We start from the raw sequence: 12,279 nt of genomic DNA, 5'->3' as shown, positions 1-12,279 counted from the left end.
GCTGGCCCTTTAAAGCACTGTAATCTCCTTTTTCTCTTCCGCTATCTAATACACTACAGGAGGAAAAAAAGGAAATGGTTGTAGAAGCTGTTCATATTTCTCTTCAGTCACAGCGTGATACAAAAAGGAAGGGAAGGGTTTTGATTAAGAGTTGAGGCCTATCTACTGGTATTTGCTCACTTGCAAATTGGATTCCCTTCGAATTACCAGATAGGACCTGTGGAGAAAACTTTAGGGCTCAAATATAAAATCATTATTTTTTAGGAATGCTCACCCTTACATAATTGTATTTTATTTCATTCTTTCACTACACCAACTTTGTCTCCACTTTGCTTTCTATGGCAGTGGCTCTGAAACTTACTCTGCACATAAAAATCACTGGGGAAGCTTTAAAAATGCCTATGCCCAGTCCGCACCCCAAAATAATTAAATCAGTATCTCTGGAAGTGAAATTCAGAGTCCAATATTTTCTTAGGTTTTCCTAAGCAATACCAATGTGCATCCAAGAACCAGTGCTCCATGGTGGCTTGTAGCTTGCCCTTTTTATTACAAATGTAGTGCATAGACCAACAACAGCACCACTTGGAAACTTGTTAGAAATGCGAAATCTTAGGTCCAAAACCTAGACCTATTGAATCAGAATCTGCATTTTGCAAGATCACTAGGAAGTTTATTTGTACCTTCTAGTTTGAGAACCACTCTTCTAGGCCATATTTTCTTGAACAAATGACATTTTAAATAGCACCTATGCTGCACAGAAATAATGATTGAAAAATAATTAGAAAAAAGCCTTAAAATTAATTAGAAATGGACAAGCAACTTTAATGAATTCCTCATAAGTCTATTTTAATTCCTCATGTGATTTGGATTTTAATCAATATTTAAAAGCTATTTATCATTTAAAATGTCTTACTGATAAGTATATAAAAATTGATATTCATTTATTAAATTCTTGATTAATTTGCAATGCTGCATTGGGCCAATGGATTTTGACATCTGGATGAAACACACTGGACTCCATTATGATTCTGTCATCTCCTGAAGGATTTTGCATTGCTGTGCTCAAGGAACTAGGATTGTAGGGGATGAGCTATATTAATATTTGAAGAAGTCAAAAGGTTATATTTGGATGAAATTGCTGGATCATGTAGACAAATTTTCCAGCTGCTTTTAAACAGTACTGAAAGAGTCCTTAGATCTTTGTTTGATCTCATTATATTGGTGCACAGACAGGCCCAGCAATGGAAAGTGGCTTACCTGAGGTTATACTATTGATTGACAGCAGAATATGAACACAACTCCTGTTCCCTGACTATAAGTTCAGAGCTCTTTCTGCTGTTGCCCACTGCCACTCATTTTAAGTCTAAAATTTTCTATGATTCTGTAGCAATCATTAAGAGAAGGCAGATGAATCAGCAATGAAACTCCTCAGAATAGTAAGCCTGGGTATTCTGACGTTCAGAAATCCACTCCGGGACTGCTCAAAAGCAAAAACATGCAAGTCTTCACTGTAAATGGGAATAGGAGTAAAATTGACCTTGCTTTTGAATTGTTCTTAATAACTCAGACATGAGCCTATATTCACTGGTTATTTGGGTAGCATAGCCTTGATATTCTGAATAGGAGAGTGCCATTCGTGTTAACATACAAAGATTATATTTGACTGTTTTTCGGTTTTAATGATACAATGTGATCTTATTTTTCCTGGAGTCTGAAAATAACAGTACAAAATAATTGTATTATTGGTAAAGACAATCTCCGAATTGAGCATAAAAACACTTAGTCTAGAAAGAAAAAATAACCTTTTATATTTTCCCATTCTAATACTGACAAATGCTGTAATAGAGCAACATAACATAAATTAGCATAGAAAGTAATTTTTAAGGCAGCAAATTTCTGCTTCAAATCTCATAATAAAAATTTCACACATATTCACTGCACAAATCCTAAAGGCTCTAAGCTCACAGAATAATTTTGAAAAAGTAAGTAAAAAAAAAAAATTAATTTGAGCTCAGATGTGATTACCACAAACTTGAAGTATAAAAACGAAGTGCAAACATACCTAAATAGGAATTAGGAATTACAAACATTATAGAAATAAATCATATAATACAAATAAAAAGTGAACAGAAAATTACTGTTTAAAAGATAAATTTTTTCAACTGCTTTTGCTAAATTGAATCTGGTATCTGGTTTTCTTCCTCATTGAGCATAAATATAAAAGTTAGGATTATTCTATGAGTGAGCTAACATTTATTCTTCAGTACTTTGGTTTTTAAATTTATTGCAAATTCCTCTGTATTTTGAAATTTGTCATTTTTTCACACGTTAACTCCTTACACAAAATGACTTTTTCTATCTACAAAATGTGTTATGAATATACTTACTTTACTGATCTTTTTAATGCAAATATCTAAATAACTGTTGCCTCTATTTTATAGGTATACACATCCCTGTGATCATGAGTCTGGCTCGAAACCAATTTATAGCAAATCATCCATTTCTGTTTGTTATGAAGCATAACCCAACAGGTACCTTTTTTGAGAATTCTTTGGGGGAACTGATTATGTCAAGCAGAACTAGTTCCAGTTTCTAATTGGACTGTACATAGCTGAAGTCGTGTGTTCTTTCAGTGGGTATTTGTTAAGTGCATTTTACTTACCAGGTATTGTATTTTAAGAGATGACAGGGACCTAAAATAGGGTGGTGGTAATAATAGCTGCCCTCGTGGCTACTGCATATCTGTGGTAGCCATTTTATATAACTATCGCTAAAACTAAAACCACTCCAAAAAATTAGACAGTTGACAAATAAAGACACAAAAGCTCAGAGAAAGATTGTATAGTTTATCTCAGGTTATATAACTTGAAAGTGTCAAAGTGGGAATGCAGGTCAACTGTCTATGATGATACGTTGGGGGTGGAAACTGAGAGGTGTGGAGTTGTGAAAGAATTCAGAGATGGATGTGAAAACAATAAGTGACTAGTGTAGGTTCTGAGGGGAAGGGAGGAGTCTAAGGTAATTTCAAATCTCCAGTTTGGGCAACTGGTGACAGATGATGGAGTTTGGTAAAAAAGTGAGTTTAGAAGTAGCAGACTGGATTGGCACTGCGCACAGTGTCAACACAGGGAAATCCAGATTGGATAGATGCCGCAGCACTTTCTCTTGTGAATAAGAGAAGCCAGAAATGTGAGTACAGTGGGAAATTGTCAGGTTTATGTTTAGGATCCCTCTGCAGTCATACTGCTCATGTGAGAGTTACCACGGGATAGTAGAAATTATATTTTACTTATCTCTGTATTCAGTCTGATATTTGCCAAAATGCCTTGCACGTAATATTAGTTTCCCTACGAACTGAGGGTGTAAAATTGGGTTGGGCTCAAGTTCCAGCTGAATTCACTATCAGTTGTGAAACAAGTTGCTTGTCCTTTCCAAGCCACACTTTCCCTATATCTTATTTGAACTTAAGAGTAATAGTACTTGGGCTGGGTGCGGTGGCTCATGCCTGTAATCCTAACACTTTGGGAGGCTGAGGCAGGTGGATCATAAGGTCAGGAGGTGGAGACTATCCTGGCTAACACGGTGAAACCCCGTCTCTACTAAAAATACAAAAAATTACCTGGGCGTGGTGACGTGTACCTGTAGTCCCAGCTACCAGCTACTTGGGAGACTGAGGCAGGAGAATCACTTGAATCCCAGAGGCAGAGGTTGCAGTGAGTGAGATCGGGCCAGGGCACTCCAGGCTGGGCAACAGAGCGAGACTCCCATCTAAAAAAAAAAAAAAAAATGTAATACTCATCTCATAGAGTTAAATAGAAGACATTTTGAAACTTGTAACGCTGCCTGGCACATACTAAGTGTTCATTATGAATAAATTAATAAATATGAATGAGTGAGTGAATAAAAGAAAGGAAAGTAAAAAAGTATAAAGTCATTTACAGAAAGAAGAGACATAGTTAATCGCAGAATCTGAATCCGTTAGGTTAACTAGGATACTAATATTATTGGCTCAGTAAGGGATACATCACTCTTTTTTGGCTCAATGAAACTGATGCTGAGTGACCCTTCTGAAAGTCATATCTTAAAAACAATGAAACAGTTTTAGAATTGATGAAAGTGCATTAACACAACTTCAATTTTGGTAATGGATGTGTCAGTGTTCAAATGTATTCTAAGTATGTCATTTGATCTATATGTTTAACTTTTGGATAATTCTAATTTGTTACAATTAATGTACAATTATGTACCATGGAGACGGAAAGGAAAAAAGCTGCACTGAGCATCAATGCACAAGTAAATCATGGCATTTAGAATAATTATGTTTGACCCTATTTTCCAAGTTGATGACTTGTTATATGCTAAGGCCAAGTAACAGTTATCAGTAAAACAGCAATAAAAATCCAAAACCCCAAATAACCTACTTATTTATTTATTTGTGATAATGCTTAATTAGCAGATCTTAATGACAGTTTGAACTGTTTTATGTTCTCTATTGTAATGAGACTTTCTAAACTAGGGTTACTCCTTTAAAGTGTTGTTTGAAATAAATGGCCACTCATTTATCAGGGACTGTCCATTGTTGCTGTATAAGATGTAGAAAGAGCTGTTATCTTAAGACAATATATATTTAGTAATTTATCAATTTTTCTCTCACAAATGAACTCAAGAAATCATTGAGATTAATGAAGATAGCGATTTAGCAGCACCATAGTGAACTATTAAATGGCTTCATGGTGTACATAAAATGTGTTCTGCTGATGATTTCTGAAGTTTGAGGATGAATGATTTTAGGTTTAGTACAATCAATTTTTATATAGCTTGGAAATTTTCTTTTAGCCAAACAGTCCTTTTGTTCAAAATGTATACATTATTTGGATTTTCCTATCAGATGAGTTTTATATTGCAGTATATTCATCTGAAGCCCTTACTAAGCTAAACTTCTAGGACAAGAAAGCACCGTTTTAAGGTTGAGGATATAGGCCAACTTCATACGTTTTGAGAAGAAAATTGTGAAAGATACTCATAATAAAGTTACCATTCCTGAAAAAATAGTGAATTATGATTTTGAAATTGACGGGACTCCAGACATAATGAAAGTTATTGCATTTAGAACTCTTTCAGGTCATGTGTTGAGGGCAGAAGCAGATTGAAGAATATTCGTTAAGAATTTTTTTTCTAACCATTAGCTTGGTAATGCTATTGTATTGCAATATTAGAAAGTAAAATTTGCTTTCATCTGATGAAGATGTTGTATAAATATATTGATTAAATATAGAGGACACTTATTTAAGAAGAAGGCATGAAGATAAAAAAAATTATTTTGCTTCAGTCTGCCTCTAAATTCTTTGCTATTATGTCAAGGGAGATTTTACTAATCTGTCCAATTTAGTAGTGAGTAGATTATGATGGCATGAAGACTCAATTCAAAATGTGATTCTTCCTGGAAAAAGAAACAGATTGAAAAGGCTGGACTTTTATGTAATATTCTACACTTCTAGGAATTTAAAATATTAAGATACTGTCTTCAACTGTAAGTTAGTGTTTGTAGAAGTTACTTTAACATTTTTCCAAACAAACTATTCTGATGTACATTTTAATGCAATAGCGTTATGGCATTAGTATTATGAAGATATAGGAGTCACTGCTTATTCCTATTGTGACTAAATTTCATATCTATTCTGGGAAATGTATTTATGTATCTTTATCTATCTGAAATATTGGGGTATTTTCTTTGTTCCAGAATTATTTTAATATTTTGAAACAAAACATTGTTAACTATAATTATTCATAATAAAAAGTAAAATCTGCTGGAGTTTATGTCTATTTCCATGTTACTGGTTCTTCAAAGAGTGTGTCTTTGGATTGAATAGTAGAGTTAATAAAAAAGGGCTGTCCCACAATTATTTCAACTACGTTTAAATATCATCTTCATTAGCTTTAAAATTATGCAAAACTTATCACCTTTGAAATTAACCTTTATTACATCTGAGCATAAGGAACTTAAGGCAACATTTGACATTGATTCATTCAATCCACTTCTCTTAACCCCGTTGAAAAGAAAGGTGAGTATATTTTAGTACATTATTCTTTCTGTTTTGTTCTTTAGTTCTTAGTTCCTTTTCACTTGCAAACACAGAATGGCTGAAAACAGGTATTTGCACTTATGCCATATACTATAACAGTTTGGTGAGGATTTGAAAGTAGTAGAGATAAAAAAATATTGTCTTTGGCAGTAAAGTAAGCTTTGATTCAGAGCTGAAGGAGGAGAACTGTGAAGTTGCACTTTTAACTCTGAAGACTTACATTGCATGCATAAAATGATGACTGTTAATGCCTTAAATTTAAAACTCTACCACACTCATCACCATTTTATTATGCTATGCTCACTGGACTGGGTCTATATATTCAGAAGAACACCTCTCTGTCACTTTATTTTTGCTTCCCTCTGTAAAAAAACAGGATTAATGCATTTTCCATGACAAGCTGTAGTGGGTGTTGATTTACTTCATAAATTACCAGAAAATGATTAATAATGATATAATTATGAATTTGAGACAAAGGAGAATACTTTACTATTAGACACTGCCTATTTATCTTACAGAGAAGAAAGACAGAATGATAGATATTAAGAAAAACTAATTATCATCAGTTGTTTTCTCCAGAAATTCCTAAAGTATATTTGTTTTTTTTCCCTAGAATCAATTTTGTTTATGGGAAGAGTGACGAATCCTGACACCCAAGAGATGAAAGGAAGAGATTTAGATTCACTGTGAATGAAAAGCACAGCCTCAGAATAAACGATGATTTCTGGAAAATAGTTGATTGGCAAAATATCATCATCTTGACAATATTTGCTCTACATCTTATTTCTTTTCTGTTTTAGACTGTGCCTGTAATAATAGAGATCTGTCTTGATGAATAAGTAAAATTAGGTATGCATTTGTTTCTGTTCTTTCTGTATGTTTTAGAAAGTCCATATGAATCTAAAGCAGTGAGTTTATATAAAATATTACCATTCATAAGTTAGAATAATCCTGTCTATAATATCTTAAATATCAAATTCTTATCTTAGACATCAAATTCGTTATATCCTAAAATACTGGACTATTAGACTCAGGCATAGCATCATCTAGCCATGGGGAAGTAAGATCAAGAGACCGTGGCCATGGTACATGCCTCTCTGGGGTGTCACTTAAGACACACAGATCCAGTATTCCTGGCAGTAGGGGAGCTCTGGGTATTTTACTAATCTTAACTTGTTATTTGACATAGCACATTTAATATTTATCTTGTTTCAGTTCCTTTTGGAGCATACCAATTTTTTTCCTACTCATTTACGGTTTAAAAATGCACACAAAGTAGAAATGCTGAGCGCTTTTGTAAAGATTCTTCATTCTGTAGGTGAAAGTGGCAGCCAAATTAGCGTGACTCTGGAAGCTGACCTTTCGCAATTTTACAATACCGAGCCAAGGAAGTGTTAGGGTCAAGTTTGTGTTCTATAAAGATCAAATGCAGATCCCTTCCCATGAACACTCTGAAACATCACATCTAAATATCAAAAACTAAAACTACATTCTAGTATTACTTTATGCAGCATGTTTCACAGTTTTTCCATTTTCAAGCTAATGATATAAATTGCCTTTTTGTTTGTTTGTCTTGGCAATTTTGGCAGAGAGCTTAATGATAATGGCTACATCTCACTGAGCCCTAATTGTGTGTTGGGCTCACTGAAGTGAGCACTTTTTACATTATGTTAAATGTACTAAAATTTTTATGAAACAGTGTTACCTCACTTCCTGATAAAGAAACTAAGACTCAAAGTTATATAAATTAAAGACACATAACCAATAAATATGGTAGGTAGATTTGAATTCAGAACTAGTTGAGCTAGAAGTCTGTGACCTTAATTACTAAGTTATATTCCCATTGCAGGGAAGGAAAAAGTAATTTTCTTCTAATTCTCATAGTTTTGAGCTAGTATCCCTTGTAATAAGAGACAGGACAGCCAAGTGTGGTGGCTCACATCTGTAATCTCAGCACTTTGAGATGCTTAGGTGGGAGGATTGCTTGAGGCCAGGAGTTCAAGACCAGCCTGGGCAACATAATGAGGTCTTGTCTATAAAAAATTAAAAAAAAAAATAGCCAAGTGTGGTGGCGTATGCCTATGTTCCCACCTACTGGATAGGATAAGGCAGGAGGATCACTTGAGTCCAGGAGTTTAAGACTGTAGTGAACTATGATTATGCTACTTTACTGTAGCCTGGACAACAGAGTGTGGCCTAATCTCAAAAAAAACAAAAGATTAACAAGAGAAAAAAAGACATTTGTTAACATGTATATCACATGTACACATAGAAGATACCCAGGGAAAAATGAATAAATCTCAAAGAAGTGGCTTAGAACTCTGACTTACATAGCATCTTCGTCAAAGAACAACATGTTTCTGAAGAAATGACAAAGGAAAAGGACCTTGGATTTATAAGGGAAGTGAATTGTAGAAAGGTAAATATATGGTAGATAAAGGCTATTTTGTAAAATTTGTTGTGTAGATTCCTGTGGTGATATCTCCAGGATGATAAGGGTCTTAAGTCATCCTCAGTGATCAAACTCTGTCCTACTTGGTAGAAAGAGGGGAAGGATGAGTTGGGGGAGGGCAAATAACTTTTCCTGTATCTACTTATTCTCAGTGGCCTTTAGCTCAAAATAATCTTTATGCCAAAGCGGCATCTTTTGGGGTGCCAGATTCTGCTGCCCTTCCACTTCTACTTTAGTTTTCAAAGACTAGGTATCCATCTACAGCAAAACCTACAGTAATACTCAGGGCATTATGAAGCCAACTTTAGAATGAATTGTGATTGCTTAAAAATCGTAACATAATTGAAAGAATGTTCATTCCTCTACTTTCAATTGGAGTTTACTTATATATAACACAGTAAATACTAATCTATATGTTAGTGATACACATTTGGGGCATAAATTCCTCACAACATATCTGTTTTAAAAATCTGAGTCTTTGATTCAGGAAGGAGAGAATAATGAGTTAAGAGGATAGTAGTTGTATTCAGGTGTGGTCCAGATTCCTGTTTCTCTTGGGTTACCTGAATTCTTCTGATCCTTTTTCATGCATCATATGTCATGCTCTGGGGATTTATTCATTCATTTCACAAATATTAATTGTTCTTTGACCATGTTCCATGTACTTTTCTAAGCACAAGGGATATATTAGTGAGAAAATCTGTCAAGGTCCTTGTCTTCCTGGAGCTGACATTTTACTGGTAGCAGTAAACCAGTGAACAAATACAAAACCAAGTTAATTTCAAATGGCAATAACTGATGACACTAATAAAACAAAATAAGAAAATAAGAGGACTTTCAATAGTTGAGATAATAAGGTGACTACCCAAGTTTCACTTTAAGTACATGTTCTCACAATATGTTCCTAATGTATCTGTTTCCTTTGATAAGATTTGCTAAAAGTCTGCCTCAAGTTCCCTACTGAGGATCCTGAAAGCGTTATACAGAAGTTGGGTAATTTTTTTTTCTGATTTCATGTTCTTCCAGTTTGTGTTATTTGGCTTAAAAATGGAAGCGTCTTCCATACACTCTTTATGGAAGAATGAGTAGTAGCTTTCTGGTGTGAATTCCAGCTAAAAAACACCCTTTTCTACCCTGCTTTGGGTATACAGTTGCTAAACCATTTCTAAAATTAAAACATTTAATCTTTACCTTCAATTGCAAGTAACTCAGTAGTTATTACAAGTTCATATCATAAAGGTTACAAGTGTCCGGAATACATTTAGAAAACATAAACCTATTTATGAAGGAAAATAAGTAAGAGATAATTTTCTTTCCTAAACTATACAAAATCTGTAGGATTCGCAACAGTCTGTAATCAACATTGGATAAAATTATTGTCAAATTAACACCCCTTGTAAAAGTCTAGTATGTAATATATATTAGAAATATTTTTACTCCTCATGGAGGCAAATTAATTAAGATAGTATTTCTGTTGGAAACTTTGAAATCAGTTTTCATTGACTTCACATAGCTATAATTCTTGGCATATTCTAGAGGAGCTGCTACTGGACTGAACTTGGGTCTGCCTGCCTGGCACAGCAAGGCCAAGCAATGACGTGGGGATTTGCAAGAAGAAAGTGAGGCATTTATTGCAGGGCAGCAGGCAAGGAGAGTCAGGCAGCTCATGCTTACAATCGGAAGTACCCAGTGGTTTAACTAGAAGGCTTTTTAAAGGCAGGGAGGCAGAGATTACAGGCAAAGCCATAAGTCGATACATGGAGGCTATACATTGGTTTGGCCTGAAAAGGTGGGACATCTTGAAGCGGGTGAGAGGGGAGGGTGGCATGGCCCACAGATCACAGGTGGATTCAGATATTTTCTGATTTATTATTGGTTTGGCTTTGTCTAAAATTTGGGTCAGCAGAAAGGAGGGTTGAGCTCTGGCCTGTGAGCAAAATTTCCTTCAGTCCCCTCAGGAGGAAATTTAGAACAAAGAATGACAGAGTTTAGTCCTCAGTTCCCCCTTATCTGAGATCTATGTGCCAGCAGATGGCTTTCCATGTGGTGAGGGGTCCAGGTTTCTGAAAAACAACTCAGGGACATATGTGAAGATTTCATCTTTAGTTTCTATAAAGAACCAAACACTGGCTCTAGCTTCCTTGGCTATGTTTTAAGCTATTACTGCATTCTTGCTTATCAGGTTGCTCATTTACTTCTCAGGACTAGGTTGGTGGCTGGAATTTCCCCGGAAGGAACTCGAGATTTTTCTTTTTTCCATGCTTTTGGGGTGGCAGGCCCCTGGAGAGATCCCTGTTCCTTGTCAGAGTCTGCCACATCAGGTGGTACAACTGAAAGGCCAAAGACCTGAGAAAAGGAACAATTTCTTTCTTTGGAGAGGCTTATAAAATTCTCCTGAATTGGTAATAATGACCTGGAAACCTTCAAAGGTACAGAGAAAACTTTAGGCAGGTTTCATTAAAGGTCTGTGCCTTGGACCTCTGGAAATAAGATACTTCCTCACTGTACAGCCTTATGCCATTGAAGCATTCTCTATGAAGGACCCAGCCCTGAGCCATGGATCAGCCTGAGTCTGACTACGTGCATTTGGCAGAAGTGTGGGTCTACTTAATTTGTTTTCTTGCAAGAGCATTTCACTCTGTGATTCCCGCCCCACCCCCTCATTTTCATGGTTTCTCGTGATAATCTCTAAATCTGAAGCCTAAAGTGCAAAACGTCAATAATCTAGTTCCTTTCACCTTTTGATCCCTCAAGTGACCACCCTGATGATATAAAGGAATTGAAAGATATTTTTCACTGTCCAACACTATAATTTTTGGCTTGTCACATCAATTCTCTGGAGCGTCAATGGCCTCACCTATAAAATGAGGCGTTGGTTGGACGAATCCTATTTCAAGTCTTTATTCCAAAGTTCTATGTTGGCAACTCTTGGGCTTCTCCTCAAAGACACATCTTTGAGATAATGTCTTTTGAGTCTTTATTGTCTATAAGCAGTTATTTTACACAAAGCAAAAATAAATTCCATATGTGCTTCTCACGAGGATCTTGATCTATTATGTTCTTTATTAATAATTGTCTATAGGTTTGAGATATATTTAAAACAGCATATATATATATACATATATACACATACATATATGTATATGTGTATATATATACACAATTTTACTTTTGTGTCAGAGACCTACATCTAGTAAACATTCTTGACTGCCGTTTTCAAATGTAGAGCTGTTGCTGGGCAGTGGTGGCCTCACTAGGAAATTCTATTCATCTACCCTTGCCTTTACCCAAGTGGAGCCTTATAATTGGTTCTCATCAATGGAATATAGTAGAGATGAGTGTGTCACTTGTGAGCCCAAATGATTAAGAAATAAGTGTGCCTCCCTAACTGTGCCCTTCTCTGGTACCAGCTTGATGCCAATGCTCAAGGTGACCCTGTAAGCCGTATTTAGAAGATGACAGAGCTTCTATTAGTTCTGTGTGTCACAAAGCCCCTATGCAGCTTTGGCTAAAACAAACCAGTCATACTGAGGGAATGTATTCTCTTACTGCGTTCAAAAGGGGGCGTAGTTTTAAGGGCAAGAATTTCCCAGTGCCCTGCCTCCCTACCATCTCTCTCCATCCGAGAGATTTAACGGTTTATGTTTGAATTTCGCAGGCATGGGAAGAAACTAAAAGTCAATCACTCCAGTGGAAGTTCTAAGGAACTTCCTTTCACTGGCCCAGGGTCTTGGAGAAGGTGGG

The 12,279-nt window shown here is 35.6% G+C and overlaps 1 protein-coding gene across 2 annotated transcripts in view; it reads left to right on the top strand.

Annotated features, from left to right (window-relative positions):
- SERPINI2 (serpin family I member 2) overlaps positions 1-6,947 on the top strand; it is a 42,097-nt gene extending 35,150 nt beyond the window's left edge. For both annotated transcript variants that reach the window (XM_064378522.1, XM_012470936.2), the window contains 2 exons: positions 2,442-2,531; positions 6,697-6,947. In XM_064378522.1, the coding sequence (XP_064234592.1) occupies positions 2,442-2,531; positions 6,697-6,773 (167 nt within the window). In that variant the 3' untranslated portion in view covers positions 6,774-6,947. The remainder of the gene's footprint in view (positions 1-2,441; positions 2,532-6,696) is intronic.
- The last annotated feature ends 5,332 nt before the right edge of the window (positions 6,948-12,279 follow it).

This window comes from Aotus nancymaae, unplaced genomic scaffold (genome assembly GCF_030222135.1).
Source record: "Aotus nancymaae isolate 86718 unplaced genomic scaffold, 86718_ANA_hifiasm-v0.15.2.pri h1tg000019l, whole genome shotgun sequence".
Taxonomy (NCBI): domain Eukaryota; kingdom Metazoa; phylum Chordata; class Mammalia; order Primates; family Aotidae; genus Aotus; species Aotus nancymaae.
This window is presented reverse-complemented; position numbering and strand designations above follow the sequence as displayed.